Genomic DNA, 20,000 nt, shown 5'->3' on the forward strand with positions numbered 1-20,000 from the left:
TATATGTGTCATATCAAAGTTTTATAGGATAAACAGTAACATCAACACTGTGCCACAGACCTGCAGGAATTCAGCCTTCCAACTTTCACATCCAAACGCTGCTCGCATTACAGGAAAACACAGAGTTTAGCACCAGCGCGGGGAATTTAACACACACGCACGCTGAGGGACTGTAAGCGTCCTTCTGGGAACTCCTGATTTATTTCTGTGTGCGATGTTTGAAAGTGTCTTTGAACAGGTGCAAAACTCTAGTTGCATTTGTAATATTTGTAAAAAGATGCAATAAGATCATTTAAAAGATATAACCATTTTGTACAATATATATCAATTTTATATTAATTGTTACATGGTTATTATAGTAAAGGTGAAAGGTATATTAACTACAGGTGAAACCTGTATATATATATATATATATAAAAAAAAACATTTTAAATTATAAATGTATTTTGCAATATTAGTTTTTTTTATTGTATTTTTGATTAAATGAATGCAGGCTTAGTGAGTATAAGACACTTTTTTTCAAAAACATTTAAAAATCTTACAGACCACAAACCTTTGAATGTCAACTGCACATAAATACTACAACATCATGTGCTGGGAAAAGTGCAGTAGCTTTTTACATACGAAATGGTTATAATGTGCAGAATAAGGTGTTTGAGGGGGTGTTGTAAAGAACTGAAGAAACATTGGTGACAGTGGACTGATAGATATTAAAGAAATTCTGGAGAATGTTTTACAGAAGAGTAAAAATCTTTGAAGTAGCAATAGTGGAAATAGTATCCTGAGAAAGCAAAACACTTACTTTGATCATTCTCTGCATCTATATTTTGGCATTTTAGAGAACAATGATCAGTAGAATCTCAGTCTTTGCACAGCAACATTGTTTCCAGTTAGAGAGAAATACATGCTAGGCTCTTCTAATTAACATTCTAATACCGTTGCTAACAATTCTGTCCGTTTGACAAACCCGCCTGCCTTGGTATACAAATAGATTTTTTTATTCCACTGATATTGATAAATTGACATTAAAATTCTGTCTCGTACAATACCAGCACGGCAATGAGAATAAGCAATGATATGAGGAAAAAACAAACAAAAACATCAATAACAACGTCTTACAGAATAGCTCTGAGATACAGTTTGATACAATGCACATGGAATGTTCCAGAACCAATGGAATGATTAAAATCCAAAGCTAAAATGGTCCATAGAATTGTGCTTGGGCTCCTCTCTTCTCTCATTATTCTACAATGCCGTTCTGCTCCTCGCTTGCTGAGTGACTATATCATTTCTTTTTTTCCCTTTATGAAGAACAAAATACATTACTATTTCCCCGCATTTTTAAAAGCAAGAGCAGCAGAACAAAATTACACTCATATATTCTAATTAATTCTGTAAAGGGCTAGAGGAATGTGAAGGAGCTTAAGTGAATATGCACTGTAAGTATCAAAAGGCTCAGTCCTTTTCATACAGTTTTAGGAATGTCCAGTTGAAAAAGAGGAGCCTTTTCTAGATTTCAGTTTCAACACATGATGCAAATGGTCAGACGTATGGAATGACCAGAATTCTCATGATTAAGCATTGCTACCCACCGACCCACATCCAATGAGATGTGAAACTGTACTGAATACATTACAATTACAAGCTGCAAAGAAGATATGAAAAAATGAATATATATATATATATATATATATAAAAACTTGACAACTGAAGTTTGGACCAGATTCTTTCACAAATTGTCATAGCAACTCATAAGATAAGTGTGTTGAGATGTCTGCGAAGTGCTCTATAGCAGGCCCTAAATATTTTAAAGGTCCGTGTGGTCATGTATTTTGAAGGTTGGTGTGTGTGAGTCTTGTTAAGACTTAAGTGCCACTTGTGACAGCACCTTTCCAGGACTGAGGAAACACTTACTAATAAGACAAACAGCAAAAGCAAAAGACAGAGAGAAAGACATGGGCGAAAGTCGTAAATCATTCACTATTTATGTGAGTGCGTATATGCGCTGTTGCTGTGTATGATTACGTACTGAACTATGTTTGTTTTGGATCATGACCGGGTCATAGAGGCTGACCCCTGATAGGACAGTTAGTGCAGGAAAAGAAGAGGAAAAAGATGAGATCTTGAAAGGTGAGATGGCACTCGGCTAATCATCTGCATCTCTCCGCCGCAACCCCCTCTTTTTCTTTTCCACCCTTCCAACTTTCTCTCTCTTATGTTCAGATGACCTCTACATAGTTAGCCGGCAGCATCCCCTGCTGGCCGGTGCGCTCCACTCTTCCGTACATCCACCCCTCATCGATCTGCTGCACGTCCATGATCACGTCGCCATCCAGGAACGACACCTCGTCCTCATCAGCTGCGGTGTAATCATACACCGCTCGGTAGCGCTTCTGCAAAGCACACAAAGAGGACAGTAAGGACTTGAAAAGAAGGAGTGTAAAGGACAGTGCGTGTAAGAGAGTTTATTACCCCAGAGCTGGGAGGAGGGGCGGCAGCGGCCTGATGCACAGGCTTGGGCTCATAGTGATAGTTCTGAGATGCTGCCTTGGGTTGATATGCTATGAGAGAAAAATGTGTTTATTTTATGGCCCATGTGAAATTGAGATTTTAATGATCATCCAGAAGAACAGACAACCAGAGAGTTGTACCTGGAGTTGTGTTTTGTTGAGGTGTCTGTGGGTGCTGAGGCGGGCCTTCCCCTCCCATTCGGCTCTTCTCAAATTCCTCATGGTACTTAATCTAAAACACACATTTTACACATATACAGTGTGTCAGAACAGACATACATAAATATACATGCAAACATTAACATTTTGTTTACTGTGATGTACTTAACGTTGGGAATTCTGCAAAATATGTCACCAAAGTGAGTGATTATTTAGCTGGACAGCAGTCAAAATTGTGAGAATTATTTGTTATAAAAAGCAGATGCCTTGGAGCTGTTAGACAGGTTGAAAATTATAAACATACGCAACATATGACATCAATTTCTAACAAAAATGTGTGCATGAATCATGAAGATAACGGCTGTAAAATTGTTAGCAAAGTATTTGTTGTAAAGAAAAAGTGAAATATTTTAATTACATTTTTCTGACGCATGAAAATGTATAATTTTATAATGTATGATAATTTGTAATGTAGCAAAACTAGTTAAAATGTTGGCAGGACAAGAAAAAAAAAAAAGGCCATCCGAAAAAATTAATTGTGTTATAGGACCAATACAAGCACAAATAAATGTAGCTAATGTGTTAAAACATTTTTAACTGATATTGTATGAATCAATTATGCAAATAAAGTTGGTATTTTTCCAAAGGTGATTGTGCAAGTTTGGAGTCTGTAAGAATTTATGTTTTTCAATCTTATGCTCAAACAAGGCTGCATTTATTTGATTAATAATACAGTAAAAACAGCAAATTTGTGAACATATATTCCAAATTAAAATAATAGTTTTCTATTTTAATATATTTTAAAATGTAATTTATTCCTGTGATGCAAAGCTGAATTTTCAGCAGTCATCATTACTCCAGTTTTTAAATTCTGACCCCAAACCTTTGAATGGTAGTGTATGATAACTTCATTGACACTGTACTAAAACCAATCATAGAGCACAATGAAGACAACCACACTGCTGTCCATTTTACAGACACACCCTCAAACTGAGAGAATCGCTTCCACAGCAGTGGGCTCTTTGGGTAAGCAGTTCAGACTGAATTAACTGTAGGAAATTGTGGCGAGGAACAAAAAAAAATAGAGTGCATGAGACATACTGATGCAGTGCTATCTCATAATTAAACCACTCAGAAAACAGTCCTTCATTTTGTAAAGTGGTGGTTTCAGCAAGAGCTTTTAATTTAATTAAACTTTATTCTGAGCCAGGGTGACAATTAATAGCAATTCCTGCACCATCCACAAGGTGTCTCCTTAGCCAGAAAATGAAGTGATGTCTTGCTTTCATACTGACAGGAAATGACATCGCAAAAAGGAAGTTAGGTGACAACTGTTACCAGGCAACCAGCACAGATACTTCAGCAAAAAGGTGTGGTGTGAAAGAAGAAGAGGAAGGGTGGGACTAAATGCTCCATCAAGGTCAAATAATTATTACTTCTTGTTAACAATTCATTCATATAAAAATAAAAGGAGATTAAGATCGATAAACTGTGTATGTTTCTGTTTGTTGGAGAGTAATAGATAGAGTTTGGGAAGCACAAGACAAAAAGCTAATTTAACAGCTAAAAAAAGAGAAAATATGAAGCACAGAAAAGTGAGTAATATGTGAAAAGAGAGAAATACACAGGTATTGGACCTACGTTGCTGATTTGGTCTTGTGTTTTCTTGATTCTCTGCAACTCCGGTGTGTCGGCCACAACGCTGAAGCCCTTTCCTTTGTTCTTCTCAAATTCCTCCTTATAGAGCACCTGCAACAAAAACACACAGAAATCAGTAGCAAATATCCAAGAAATTGTAATTGTTCATTTCATGTGTAACAGGTTCACAAGTATACTTTCCTCCTTTATATTATATCAGCATATATGTAGCTTAGTTAATGGATAATCATAAAAACAACATTTGGCATTTTCCACATTCCACAGGGTAAAAAGGCCTTCAAACTCTTATTTATTTTTCTTTTTTATTTCAATGAATGGTCAGTGAAAGCAGGTGCATAACATTTAAAAAATCTTTATTTTTAACCTCAGAAGATCAAACTAAATATTATTTTATTTTCTATTTATTTTATTTAATCTGTTTGGGTCTAAACACAGTTTAAAACCCTGATTTGTGTGATTTTGTAATTAGCTAGCAATAAATTAATGGTAAATAATATATACAAAAAAAATACAATAAAATGAGTAATGTTGCAAATAATGGTTGCAAACTAGTCTCAATGAAGCTGTTGCGTAGTAGAGGCTACTTTGGGAACAAATGTTAGTTGATTGATAGCTACTGATAAACTTGTATTTCCCTTAAATTTGCTTGTTCCTTTTTTTCTGACAGTAATAGAGATAGCATTAATGATAATTTCACACTGAGCACAGCAAACGTGCTCAGTGTGAAAGCCCGCTTAGGGGAGGGTGCAGGTGGAGGTCTGGGAGATGATCATGACTTGATTCATGCATTCTTTTAGTATTATTTCATGCTTAGGAGTGCACTGACTAATGCCACAGAAACATACAGAAATAAGGAATCGATTAGAGTGATTAGAGAGTATGCGACTGCTGGCGTGTTATACCTGGCTCTGCATCTTGCTTTGCTGTTTCAGGCGCAGGTTCTCCGGAGTGTCTGCAACACTGGTGAATGACGTCTTCGGATAGTGTCTGAAATACACACACAGAGACATTTTAGTTAACATCAGCATTTTGCTAACATCATCTCAGTATTTCTCCAAGTTGAATTACAAAAAAAGTATTTTTAATTATTATAATTCTTGCTGGTCTCCAAATGTTAGGCAAAACTTTTAATGCATAAACTATTTAGGTTAATGTTATTTTATTAATGGATTTTTCAAGTCAATGACTTAGGCTACTGGGATGATTTTTAACCATGATGCTGCTAAAGACAAAGATCATGAATTAGTGACCGTGAAGGTGAATGTCCAAATTTGCTTGTCGCTGATTTGTATGGGGATAGTGAAGACGCAGGAGTGTAATTTGTGCCTTGTGTAAACAAGGCAGCTTATTTGTCCTATTTTCACAGACCAACGCAACACAAAATTAGCATGACAGTGACAAACCCAACCACAATCATCCAACGCAACACACAATTAGAGTGCCAGAAATAACAGAGCTGTAGAACAGAGAATAGAAATTACTATTACAACATTAACTGATATATTTGGTAATAAAGTCGTAATCATTTTTTAAATACAGTCTTAATAATTTAACTACAGTTTGTTAATCATGTAACCATATAACAACATAGTGTGCCACATAAGCATTTAACAGGGCTGATTCAGAATTCAGATGAATCATATTAACAACACAACAACTGAGCCCATCCAAACGTTGTCTGTTCCTGGTTACCAAAGGACACCCTGTCTGCTTAGTTAAACCTCTGTATAATACACAGACACTGTGTTGCTACGGACAACCACCACATAATACAACACACGCTCTGTAAACCAATGTAAAGAAATATAGACTGATCCAGCACTAACTAGGGTTGTAACGATATACCGGTATGGCGGTTTATCACGGTTTGAACCTGCACGGTTATCATACCGTAAACATTTTCATATCTACGATAAAAAAAAAATGAATGAAAAAAATCTCACCCGCACATATGCAACTTATTTCCGCTCGGCTGCTTCACTGCATTCACTTGGCTGCTTACACGCACGTGCAGCGGAGAAAATGACAGAGACAGAGATTCTATCTAATTTTCATCCCCGCCGAAAAAAAAGTTAAAATCTGCAGTATGGGAATACATTGGATATTAAAAAAAAACGAACGCGGGGTTGTCCTTGAGGACGGATCCAATTTGGATATACAATGTGATTTTGCAGTTTTGAGTATTGAAGCCAGTCACAGGCATTAAGTAATGCTAAAGTGAAGTAGTTTTACTTTTCTGTAGTTTTTTCAATGGCTCTCGGTCATACCGACGACGACATTACCTGAGCAGTCGAAGGCTGCGCATTTATTGCATGGACGGAGCAAAGATTTAAGTGTCTAAAGCATACGCACAGTTCCATTGAATGATAAAAGTGTTTTAACAATGTCCTTCAACCGAATGTACGAAGGAAACTGTTAAAATAACCACAGCTTTAACAACAACTTTGAAATTAGAGCGCAAGGTTTATCTGATAATCAGATGCATGAAAGTAGCGTTTGTTGCTATAGCAAACAGGCATCGGGCACGTTCTTATTACAGTAGCCTACAGAAACTATAAAGTATATATATTTTTTGAAAATACCTTATTCTGTGCAGAAAATTGAAATAATTGTTTGTAGTATATAAAACAATCATAAAATTGCCATTATGAAAAAATTATAGATTACAAATGATTGATTATTGTCCAGCAGTGTATTTGATTTCTTATAGCAAATTCAAAGTAAGAGATAAGAAAATAATTCCTTGTAAAAAAATAAAAAATAAATAATACATACATACATACAATTATTGTATTTGACATGTCTGTCACTTCTGAAATGATGGCTACACCCCTGGTGTGACAAAATGTTAGCCTATATAATACTTTTAAAGCTCTTTTTAAAATAAATTTCTACATATGCCAAGTCATGCCATGGCATCATTAAACTAGCATCTAACAATGGACAAAAGTGTTTTTTTTCCCTGTAACCTATGGTTCTCTAACCATAAAGGCTGCTGTGTAATTTGCCCCCTGACTAAGCATTTAAAGACTCCTGTGAATGCACTTAAAGAATGCAGAATCGAATCGTTAATAGAATCGAATCGAATTTTATTGTGAATCGAATTGAATCGAATCGTTGTGAATTTGCAAAAATCGTTCTTGAATCTAATCGAAAACCTATGAATCGTGAATCGAATCGCTGTCTACCAAAAGATTCACAGCCCTAGCAAAGAGACAGCTATATAATCCGTGTATCATTCGATCATTCGGTTTTTGATTTAAAGGGGTCATATGATGCGATTTCAAGTTTTCCTTTCTCTTTGGAGTGTTACAAGCTGATTGTGCATTCAAAAGGACATGCACTTGTGCGCGGTGTGAGCTGTTGCGCACTCGCACTGTATACTGTATCATATAACCAGTGTTGGGCAAGTTACTCTGAAAATGTAATTAAATTACTGATTACTCCTTTTAAAAGTAATCAGGTTACTGTTCTGATTACTTTATTTCAAAAGTAATTAGTTACATTACTAGTTACGTTACTTTTTTCTGTGGCTGCATCCATGAAATTTACATGAAATCCCAGCATAAATGCTCCTGATAAATATTTGTTATTAAAGCATCGACATTCACAAAACACTGTTATTTTTAACTAAAGCAAGCATAGGCTGCTGCGTACATGGTTTGGCATGGCAGAATGCCAGCAAATAGCGCTGCTTTTATAATCTCTAAAAAGATGACATCTCAGTTCATCGCAATCTCACAAAGCTCTGTTATAACACAATGAATATATGCATAATGAATCTTTCATAATGTCCACAATTCGTGTGTTATGAGAGGATTCGTGAGCACGCACATTTCAGTACTGCACTCCACATTGACTGGCCATTGCGTTTCAGAAATCAACATTGCTCAACGCAGCAAACACGTGTTCTAGCCTAAATAGAAACTCTGCCTACGCTTGCGCCTGTTAATCGTTTTTATTTTATATTAGCTCTTGTTGCTTTTGTGCAATAGATGAATAACAATTTATTTGTTTTAGATATTTTATGTTTAGATATTTCTATTTTGCGGGAGTCCCGTGAATCATTTTATTCTCCCGCATCCCCCACACACACAATCTCTACCCGCCCGCACCAGCACTCGCACATCTTGTCCCGCGCCGTACTCTGTTGCGTCAGGTCTCATGGGAGAGCAGGTCTCTAATCCACTGGCACTTGACTCGACGATGCGTGTGCTACACCCTTTTTACAATCTAGATGATAAAACACTGCATTCTGTCAGCAATTTAATGGCGGTGACGATCGCAGAGTAGCATAATAACAGAACTTATTGTTAAATGTATCAGCGCTGCTTTTTTTCCCCCACATACGCACGACCGGAAGGAGCGGAAGCGGTCGACTGTGGCATAATAAAAGCTCCGCTGCTTTCGAGCCGTGTGTCGTGCTCGTTCAGCGGCCTCGTTTCGCTTCGACGGTTATTAGCCTCACCCTGCTTCATTCTACTACGTTAACAAATCATTAGCTCATCCATGAACATGATTTCTGCCCGAGTCCCGTCAGATTGCATCGGCTGTGGGGATGAAGACGACAACTCCCATGACTCCACACTCAGTCACGGCGTCATCAAACTACGCCTTTGCCTCTTTGTTTATTTTGAATACACGCCCTCCAGCGGCGAATATTACATATTGTGCCTTTAATGCTCACAACACCCTATTTTGGGTAAAAATACGAAAGATAATACTTTTCTCTAAAGTAACAGGATTCCCTGAATTATCGTCATTGATATCATTATCGCAATAAATACCAGAAATATCGTGATATATTTTTAAGCCCATCCCTACAATGTAAGTTTATGCTAGAAATGTTTTGGAATGGGATATTTGTCTGATTTGTACATAAATATCCTAGTCTGCCTAACTGCATCACTACATTGTACAGTCATTACAGGTCAAAGCCATCTGATGTTCCATTTATGTAAATAAATAGGCCTAACATACTGTATATGGCTCTTAAACCACTGCTTATAAAAATTCAGTGTTGTCATATTTTGAATTTTTCAAACTGAATTGAGGTCATTTGTTTTATAATTTTATTACTGACTGTGTACTTGTTTTTTTTGTAAATTCAATTCAGTTTGAAATCTAATTTGAAATCAAGCTTCCTTGTGCTGTAAGCTTTTGCAACAAAGTTACCCAATTTTAAAGGGGTTGTTCACTGTTTTTTTTCTAGGCTCGATTGTGTTTATGGTGTGCAGTCTAACATGCTTCATTAAAAAAAAAAAAAAACACATTATTTTTCACATAATTTACCTTTATTTCACACCGCTCTGTCCCTTCTCTGAGAAACGCACTGATCATTTCCTGCTTTTATGAAGACCCGACCTCAGAAATAAGCGATGGGCTCTGATTGGTTAGCTCGCCCAGTGTGTTGTGATTGGCTAAACCGCCTCTAGTGCGTCTAAACGTCCTGCCCCCCACACCAGGGGCATGTGCTCCGGTTGTCTTGTAAACAATGGTGTCATTAATATCGCTTATCAGTTTGAGCCCGATTGAGAAGCAGAGGATATTATTGAAGAGGATCGTGCAGAACCTGTGCAAGCACGGCTTTTACTGGTAGGTCTATGTTTTTTGTTTGTTGTTGTCTCATACTTTTATATATGCTATTATTTGTAAATGCCACTGCTTATGTTAGCTTTTAATATACGGTTTTATCCTAATTAAAGCTTTAATACAGTACGGCAACCACATGTTTAACGCTTCTCATAGCTATATGAAAATAAGTGTATTATGCTCAAACACTACATTACATACATAACGTTAAAAAAGTGAAATCGCAACCAACCACCCCTTTAAAGACACAAATACACAGAATGTGTAAATGTTTAAGATTGAGATTTTTGTAATGGTAATTGATCAATATTTATATGTAACTAAAAGCCTATATTAAAATCTGTTCATCATATAAAGCGAATGTGTCTTTTCAGAAGACTAGGATTAAACCAATTTCAAAGCTTGAAATAATGATTGCCTTGAAAAAATGGACGGACAAAAAAAAATTTGTAAATATTAAAATATCTATATGGCAGTATACAGTATGTGGTAGTTTTGCCAATGGTATTAAAATGATTAGTCGGCATGAAATAAAAAGTGACCCTACTTACTTTTTTAGTGCACATTACTAATCTTGTGGTGAACAATTGAACCATGATGCAAGTCAATACATTGGAAAAAAAATTGTCTGCCATCGCTTCCGCTCTGGAATGGCATTCTCGCTCTGATGACGTCAGTTTGACGGCTTGGGGAGAATCCTCTTGTTAAGTCATGACGTAAGGACTGCTGTTTCTGTTATAGACTTTTCATTAAGACCCTAAAGAATCATATCAACTTGTGGAAAATGGGCATCCTATGACCCCTTTAACCACTCCTATCCAACCGTGAATCTGCTATGAGAAAGAGGTGGAGTGGAGGTGCACCACAACAAAACCCCGCCCTTTATTCAATATTCCGTTTCACTTGGAAATACATCCCAACACTGAAGTCAGTTCTTCTGGTTCACGGGTACATTTCTGTATCATGACCACTAATTCACGTACTTTGTCAATAAGATAAAAGTGGGTTTTGTTCAAAGTAGCTATTATCCACATATATCTTTGATATGAATGAATATTTTTTGGTAATTCATTAAATATCGCCGGCTAAAAAGTAACTAGTACTCTGAGTAGTTTTTGAGAGGAGTACTTTGTACTTTTACTTAAGTACTGTTTTGACACCAGTACTTTTACTTGTAATTGAGTATTATTTCAGCAATGTAACAGTACTTGTACTTAAGTACAAATTTTCAGTACTCTTTCCACCACTGGAAAGTAGATCTAGACAGAGTGACAGAAATAAATCATTTGCTAAATAAAGACTAAAATCCCCTGGTGTATTACAGAAGTGTGTGAGAATGAGAAATAAGGACCTTGAGATACATCAGTACTCACAGAAGGGATTAATTTGCATATTTTGTATGCCAGCTGGTCATCATGACTTTATAAATGTACTCTAGCCATGTCAAAGTAGCATGCTAGGCCTGGTGGTCTGCATTACCACTGCAACTTGAAGCATGAATGGTAACCTTCTAAAAACAGGAATGCTATAAGTGAGGTATCTGACTCAAGACTTTTAGTGATCAGAAGTTCATTCCAGAGAAGTGAACTCATTTCTGTATGCGTGTATGGTTCATTGTTGTGAAAATAGGAATTTCCCTCCAATACCCTTCCACTGAATGAATGCACAAGTCAGCTACTGTGTCCGCGGACGTGACCTTTCCACGATCAACTAACACTTACTGAGACAATTGACAATCAGAAACAATTAAAAAAAAGTTATGGCCTGGTTTCACAGACAGGGCTTAGGTTAAGCCAGGATTAGGCCATAGTTCAATTAGGACATTTAAGAATCTTTTATAAATGTGCCTTAGAAAATAACATTGCTTGTGTGCATCTTGAGACAAAACAATGGCACTGACATATTTTAAAGGGGTCATATGATGCTTTTTTAAAGATGATTATTTTGTGTATTTGGCGTAACAGAATATGTTGACATGCTTTAATGTTCAAAAAACACATTATTTTTCAAATACTGTACATTATTGTAGGTCCTCTATGCCCCGCCTCTCTCAAACGCTTCGTTTTCTACCAGTGCAAGTTTCTTTCAGCTAAAACAGCCCAGACATGCATTTTAGTCTGGGACTAGGCTTAACCCTCGTCTGTGAAACCAGGGGTATATTAAAATTGGCTCGATTTACTTTCTTAATGCATGTGTCTTGTCTTATTTTGAAAGTTGCATCAGTGCACGTCATTCAAAAGACAAACGTGTCTGATTTTGTGTCTTCAAAATATACTAACTTCCTCTTCTTTTGAGGCACTCTTTTTCCGCTATATTCATTTAAGCCAAGCAAGCTACTGGAAACTGTCAGCTAGTTGTCAAACAGACATTGTTTTAGAAACATCTGGTTCCACTTTAATATTTAACACCCACTTTTCATTTCATAATTCTCAATATACCAACATCCGTGTATATATTTGTTCTTGTTAAATATCTTAGTTTACTAAAATAGGGTTGCAAATGGCAATTGACGGTTTGCTTCATCCAAATATGCCTACTTCCATACTATATAATAGGTGAAAACTGAAAAGAGCAGCATGTCTGAATTCATAATATTCGAAATAAAACAGTAGGTAAAAAGTACTCGGAAGACCTACTACTTTGAGGAGTTGTGAATTGCAGTGAAGCAACGCAACTGACTCTGGAAGGTCATGTGACACTAACAACATGGTGGATGTAGCACGTCCATATTTTATTCATACTACCCATATTAATACTAAATAAAATTTACATTTTACCGGTCATGAAGTAAGTTTCATACCAAATACAGTACCTACCAGACAGCATGCGAGGATGTGACTGAATTTATTTCTGTATTATGACATATTTTCAAATTAAACAGATCAGTAACACTGAACCATAATAAAATTAATTTATTTCATGGTAACTTTAGGAATATGTAGCAAAAAAAAAAGCTGACAATGAAAGCAGACATACGATACGCACAAAACTCACAGAGAGCAGAGATACTTACGCATTACAGTATGGTCTCTTCTCAAAGCCTTTGTAGTTCTTCATGTTTAGAGTCATCTTACAGACTTCACAGCTAAAGCATCCTTTATGCCAGTACTGAAAGAGAGAGACACAGAGGAATGAAGGATTAAAGCTTTAAAATGTGCTTGTATTGGGAGGTGTATGCAAAAGAAATAGGGAAATTTTCTGCAACTGAGTTGGGAAAGATAAAGCCTGATAAAAAGTGCAAATTACATGAAGTCCTTCAGATCCCTTAGTGTTGCTAATTCAGTCACTATGGTTGTTACACAGTCTATGCAGTTCACTCTGAGGATTAAATGCAAAAAACAATGGAGTGCTTGTTCTTTGAAAGCAATAGAGGAACCAGCACCACGTGTGACACAAAAGAAACCCAACTTGAGGTCATGTCCATTTAAAGTAAAAACATGTTTTGTTTTTATTCTGTTTGAATGCATCAATTTTAAAGACCTTCTGGCATAGACATTTTATATAGTACACCCATCTGGTCACACTGGTTGTCAAGTGGTTACTAACTGAGTTACATCACCATTTTCCCAGCTTCTTGCAACATAAGGAAAAAACAGAAAGAATGATCCACAACCAAACAACAAATGATGGGAAACACCCTGATGCAACTGAGATACTGGCCTTCAATAGCTATACACTAAAGTATGTAGCTGTAATTTATGGCAGACTTTGATTACCAGCTTCCTTAGTTAATGTTAACCATGGGAGTGTTTCAGTGATAAGAGACCACACACACACAGAAAATGGACTGGGGGGACTGACCTGACCCGCTACCCTACATTCCATCTATGCAGCCAGTCACGCATGCTAACTGCAATGCCTATAATTTAGATGGTATTTTTGTCTTTCTATATCCAACACTTTCTTACCAGTCAGCTGGAATGTAGTAGTTGATCACATGTGCTTGTGAGCAACAAAATCATGCATCTATTCTGCACTACCAGGGAGAAGAAGCTGCTAGCAAACACTTGAGCAGAGATTCCGTTCATAGCCAAAAATATAACAAAAAAAAAAAACACACATACACACACACTTACTTCAAAATGCTTTTTAGGTATTTAGTCTGTTGCTAAAGGGTTAGAAAAGAAGAAATAGGGAAAATATAAGAAAACAGAACAGAAGAAACACACAGGGGAGGATCTGTAGAGAGGTATAAAAGATTCCTTGTGTATTTCAATGGAATAATTAATGGCATATTCTATCTATAGACTACACATTAAAAATAGCTTACAATAGTATAGCACACTGTATTTTACTGATGGATAAATATAAAGCAGTATGCAATGATCTTATCTATCTTATGCTCACTGAGGCTGCATTTATTTATTTATTCAAAAATATGGTAAATCAATAATACTGTGAAATGTTATTACCATTTAAAATAACTGTTTTCTAGTTTAATATATTTTAAAATGTAATTTATTCCTGTGATGGTAAAGCTGAATTTTCAGCATCATCACTTCAGTATTCAGCGTTACATGATCCTTCAGAAATCATTCAATATGCCATTTTTGATAAATTTAACGCCTCCTAGCTGAAAAAAAAGTATTAGTTTCTAAGAACAAAAAAAAACTTACGGATTTAAGTTATTATTTTACAGTGTTTTTCTTTTTGAAGCTTGACAGTCACTATCCACTGCTATTGTCTGGAAAAGGGCTGTCTGGACATTTGACTAAACTTCTCTTTCTGTGTGCCACACCAAAAAATAAATAGATAAATAAATAAAAAATTCCTATGATTTTTGAACAACATGAGAAAGAGTATATATTCATTTTGCCACATAAGTACTACCCCTAGACCACCTCTCTTGGGTGCGGTTCTTCTGAGATGTTCTCCAGAGTGACAGCTGATGAGCTCAAGCACTGAAGCAGAATGACAAGCGATGGTTGGCCTCTCTTCAAGCTGAGGGAAGCGTAGGCATGCCTCAACAAAACAACAGTAAGAAGCAACTTATGCGAGGCCTTTCCTCCAGGCAATGAATGGGAACCAACTTGTGTACGTGTGTGGGGTCAGTGCTGGTTTTGACAACATTTGTGGGAGGTGTGTGCCACCAAACGCCCCCCACGTTTATTTTACATAAACTGCACGTCTCATTCACGCACTATAGGTCTGTAGTCATTCCTCAAGCTGCCTCGTTCAAGGCCAATCGATTAATGTGCTTTTAACGTCCATTACACGCGCCCCAGTTTCTCTCCCTCGCAAATACTTGCGCTGCATGGAAATAAAAGAAGGCGACCCCACCCTCTGGAGCATCTAAAGCAATTCAAAAACTCAAGATTTTACCAAACTCAAAACGAGAGCGATAAGGATATGGGTTAAGAGGGGGTGGGGTCTGCATATAAAACATTTCACAAGCGTGTCGAGCAGCAACACTTCCTCTGACCAGTTGGTAAACATGTTGTATAGATGTGCACATCGTGTAAATGCAAGGCCCGACTAGAATTGCCGTGAAATTTCATGAATGCATGTAACATTTTCCCTTAAATCGCATGTTTTTTTTTTACAGGCCTCAACGTTATACACCCGCGAAGTTGCACATCTGCAAACCTGTCTGGATAACAAAAAACGAGATAGAGCGTGTATAGCCCAACTGGTTACTATAAGGGTGCAACATTCACGCCAAGAAACGCTAGCTTTTGACACGACTTGGACGTTTTGGGTTTTTCGGGTCCGTCCATGTCGCCCACAGGACAGACAGACTGACACGTCATAAACAAACCTCCTCCTCGCGACCGAGGCCACGAACAAGCTGCAGCCGTTGGTTTGAAAAATAACGACCCCGCCGCACATTTCTGTCGATATCACACGATATTCACACTGAGACAACTGAACAAACGATAAACAACTTGTAGCGTGCTGTGAAGTTAGCACAATCAAGGCTTTTCATTACTAGTCCGTTCGCTTGACACGTTTCCGCTCTGCCCGCATTCCCAATAACGTTAGTCACCACATCGGAAATGGTCTCTTTTAAGCCACATTTTTAAAAATCTGTATTATACACAGCCAGAGCCATATATACCCCGTTCTCACAGCCAGAGGTGTAAGCTGTGCTAGCGTATGCTAGGTTTCGCTTAGCCTTCCTTACCTTGTCAAGGCAATTCACTTTTTCCGTGGGATACACCACTCGGTTACATCTGCTACACAGTGGATTCATTTCGGAGGAATTGTACGGCGACGGAATGAGATGAGGAAACGATACGCGGAGCACTATTGGGTTGATAACGCTCGAGGTGAGGATCACTAGCCGTTAATGAGTCCAGCTCGCACCGCTGGCTGTCAGCGAACGAATCAGACACGGAAGGCGCGCTCACGGCACTGCCGCTGTGTCCTGCTGCGCGCTCCCGTGCTGAGATAAGCAAGGGCATTCAGCGGAAGACTTTCACTCTCGAATATTTCCCGAATTCTTTATCATTTGAAATGAAAGAAACGTCTTGCGCATGAGATACATGACTATAGCTTATCTTAAATTGCGTTTATCTTCAGTTTGACCTGCTTTAAACCCAAAATCATCAACCGGATGTTACAGATAGACATATTGGGAGTGTACCTGCCCTCACACTGCCTATTCATTCAAACTATCACCTTTTAGAATAAACACTGATAACGAAGAGTTTTAAAATGATGTGCATTCAGCATATTCAAACTTTGAGTAATACTAAAACGGCTAAGCACTTTTATCATCGTGGCGTCTTTGCTGCTGTTTGTTCATGTAAATCGGTTTTCACACAAGCCGTTCACATTCTATCCAAAGCAGTGAAACACACCATTGTTTCAGTTTCGAATCGGATGCGCCAAAAATACTTTAGCATCACGTTTTCAGCTTCTGTCGCCCTTTGTTCGAGCGACACCAGGTGGCTAAATGTGCAACTACATACATTTCTGTGCAAGTAGGCCTATATGAGCGTTTCATCTCATCCGATTTACATTGATTGTCTGTTTTGTTGTTGTCATACCCAAGGTTTAATAAATTGTATAGCTCAATGTATAGTAAACGTATTGCTCAGATGTCTGTAAAGCTAATTAGCTTCACTATAACATATATTTTCATTCGCATATTCCTGTTGTAGGGGAGGCTGGGGCTAGCTGTCACACAGGGAAGTTGTCACAATGGCTATATCTCAGTAACTATAAGGTTATTGTCTATTAGACAAACTTGTGTTGTCTCCAAACTAAAATTTCAATTGCACTATATTTTTGTTATAGCTTTTGGCTAAACAAGTGAACGCAATAACACCACACTGATATATACATTCACTGATAAACATGTCAACTGTGCAATGAAGGTAGATATTAACTGTGTACAGATATTTATTTCAGGACATGGGTATGTTTCATAAATGTCACAAAATTTTATAGGGACATATTGCCATGAGATTTAATTGTTCTAAATTTATACAGGTTATTAATTACACAGTAAAAAATCAGGCCTTACATTTACATTTGTCTTGGGCAATACTGGTGGGATTTAGTTTTTGGGAATTTGTTTATTATTTTATTATTTATTTAATTTTGCCAAGATTTTGTGACCAATGCTGATATATCCTGACCTGGAGGATAATGTATGACAACTAGCCCTGGTCCCCCTACCTTAAAAAAAAATTACAGTCATAAATAGACTCTACATATGGCAATGCTATTGCATAATATCCTTGTACTGTATATCAGATTTCAGATTACTTTGTGGCCTCAACCACATTTAAAAAAACAAACAAACAAAACAAAACCCTGATTATTTATGGGTATTGCAGCAGGACAGCACACAGCTATAGGCTCAGAGCTCACACTTGTATACACACCCATTATATACACAATGTGCTTGAGCACGCAGTGACCAACCTGTGAAAACATCACCTGTGTCAACTTATTATAGATAGGGGTATAGCTCAGTGGTAGAGCATTTGACTGCAGATCAAGAGGTCCCTGGTTCAAATCCAAATGCCCGTTTTTTTTTTCAGATCACTTAAAAATGAACAGAACCCTCTAGTAGTGGGTTTTCAAACAGAGTTTGGGGATAACATAGGCCAGACATATGAAACCTGCCATGAATATCACCTAGAAATAACACAGACAGGACCTGGTTACCACAAAAACAGATCTGGAAATCATTCATGGCTACATGAAGCTTTTCTCTCTTTTTAGATTTTACATAATAGTTGGTTTGAGTTTCACAACTTTTTAGGTGTTTTGGCCAACAAGCACAATAGTAGAATTATAATGAAATGGTTGCACAGGATCGAACCCGGGATCAACTGCTTTGCAAAAAGAAAACAGGTACACACTAACTCACTGAGTTACATACAGCTATCAAGACCGACGTACAACCTAATCTGATGAAAGTCTCATGAAGTCAAAGTCTCTACTGTATTTGAAGCGGAATGCGTGTAGTTGTGTACGTAGCCACTAGATGTCGCCCCAAACAAAGGTGAAACCATAGGTGAAACAGATCAATTATCTCAGGCTAATTATCATGCATCTAGTGGAAGGTGTGAATATTATAACAAATAGACGACATTTTGTAACATGGTCACTAATCTCTCTTTAAATCACTTTTTTTTTTAGCATGAGCTATTGGTGTGGCCATACCACAGTAATCTGAATATTGCTGTCATTTGGCTATTTTCGTTTTTGAGGACAATGCAGACTACAGCTCAGTAATAATCTATCTATCTAGAGGTTTTTGTTTGTAAACTTAAAGGCTGGAATACAGTGCACGACTTAAAATCGACTTCAAAATAGATTAGAAAATATTAGAAAACACTTTGCATTACACACTTGTCGACTTTGTAAATGGTTAGAAAAACTGCAAGTGCATCATAAACAACTGAGGACCACACACTACTAGACTTTCAAGTTGTTCTGAACACAACAAACTCACGCAGAAACACGCGCCTGGTTGCTAAGAGACACGCACGTGACAAATGAAAACAGTATGTTCCAAAAAAAAAAAAAGTTCCAAAAATATTTGTGGGAAGCCGTTCTGGAAATAATGCATATGTAGGCTATGGTTTAATGACAAATGTTTTGGTTGATAATACATTGGTATAACCAGACATATATTGGTTTTGTCAACTATATTGGTTTAGATAGGCCTAAATCGGTTGGCTCAAGCAGCCTATATATTGGCTTCCCATATACATGTTTGATATCATGTTTTATATATTCATAACTTAAAAGTCGGAGTCTGTGCCATCAACATGCACTGAGATTTTCTGTGAAATCCGTTAACCATCAATCTGTAGACTCCTCGGGAATCCGGACTGAAAATCAGGGTAAAAGTCTTGTAATCAATGTATTCCAGCCTTTACGGTATCGTTCTTGTGAAATGTAATCACAGAACAATGTTTTAATGGAAGTTGGTTTCCTCATGCTTAGTGTGATTAACTCATTCTAGCACCATCCAAATTTCCCCCTTTATGGTCTGCTAAACTCGATATGTAACTACATTGGAAACGCATGATTGACAGGCCTACATGGTCCATGTAAAGCTTCACAATTCAATTTTCAGACCATATGGTGCAAATGCGCCACTTCATAAATGAATAATTGCCATTTTCTCAAATTTGTTCAATTTTACTTTTGCTAAATTGTGACTTCAGAAATTATCGTAATTATATGCAATTTGCGCTTCCCAATAGATATTGTCCCAATTTATATTTTCTAGCAAAATGTGCAGTATATCCTGATATTATTTTTTGGTCCTTGACAAGATGTGCTACTCATGTGGTCATGTTCACAGTAGCTCATCCCAATAAAGAAGCGTATTAAAAGCATGACATCTTTAACTATCAATAGATGATCCTGAGCCTGCAGGTCTGATATTCTGAACAATGGATTGCTACACAAATACCCCAAGGTATTTCTTCAAGCTGCACTGATAAAAAATCATTCACAGTTGTATATTTTTTGTATTTTTCACTCAACCATTTTACTATTGATTTCCTCACTGTAGCAGAGGTGGCCATGAAGACCCATCGCATCATTAGATCATTGCAGGCCAAGCAGGAAACACCTCATTTGCAGAGTGGAGTAAAACACAGCGCT

At 37.2% G+C, this 20,000-nt stretch overlaps 1 protein-coding gene across 1 annotated transcript; it reads right to left on the bottom strand.

The window, feature by feature from the left end:
- Window positions 1–929: 929 nt before the first annotated feature.
- Window positions 930–16,340, bottom strand: LOC107745925 (LIM and SH3 domain protein 1-like). The gene is made up of 7 exons (XM_016559966.1): window positions 16,045–16,340; window positions 12,934–13,028; window positions 5,231–5,315; window positions 4,311–4,418; window positions 2,652–2,742; window positions 2,473–2,561; window positions 930–2,393 (listed from the first exon to the last, which is right to left on the bottom strand). The coding sequence occupies exons 1-7, from the start codon at window positions 16,111–16,113 to the stop codon at window positions 2,220–2,222; spliced, it is 711 nt and encodes a 236-aa protein (XP_016415452.1). The 5' UTR covers window positions 16,114–16,340; the 3' UTR covers window positions 930–2,219.
- Between the last annotated feature and the right edge of the window lie 3,660 nt (window positions 16,341–20,000).

Source organism: Sinocyclocheilus rhinocerous, unplaced genomic scaffold (genome assembly GCF_001515625.1).
Source record: "Sinocyclocheilus rhinocerous isolate Xijiao unplaced genomic scaffold, SAMN03320098_v1.1 scaffold3815, whole genome shotgun sequence".
Lineage (NCBI taxonomy): Eukaryota > Metazoa > Chordata > Actinopteri > Cypriniformes > Cyprinidae > Sinocyclocheilus > Sinocyclocheilus rhinocerous.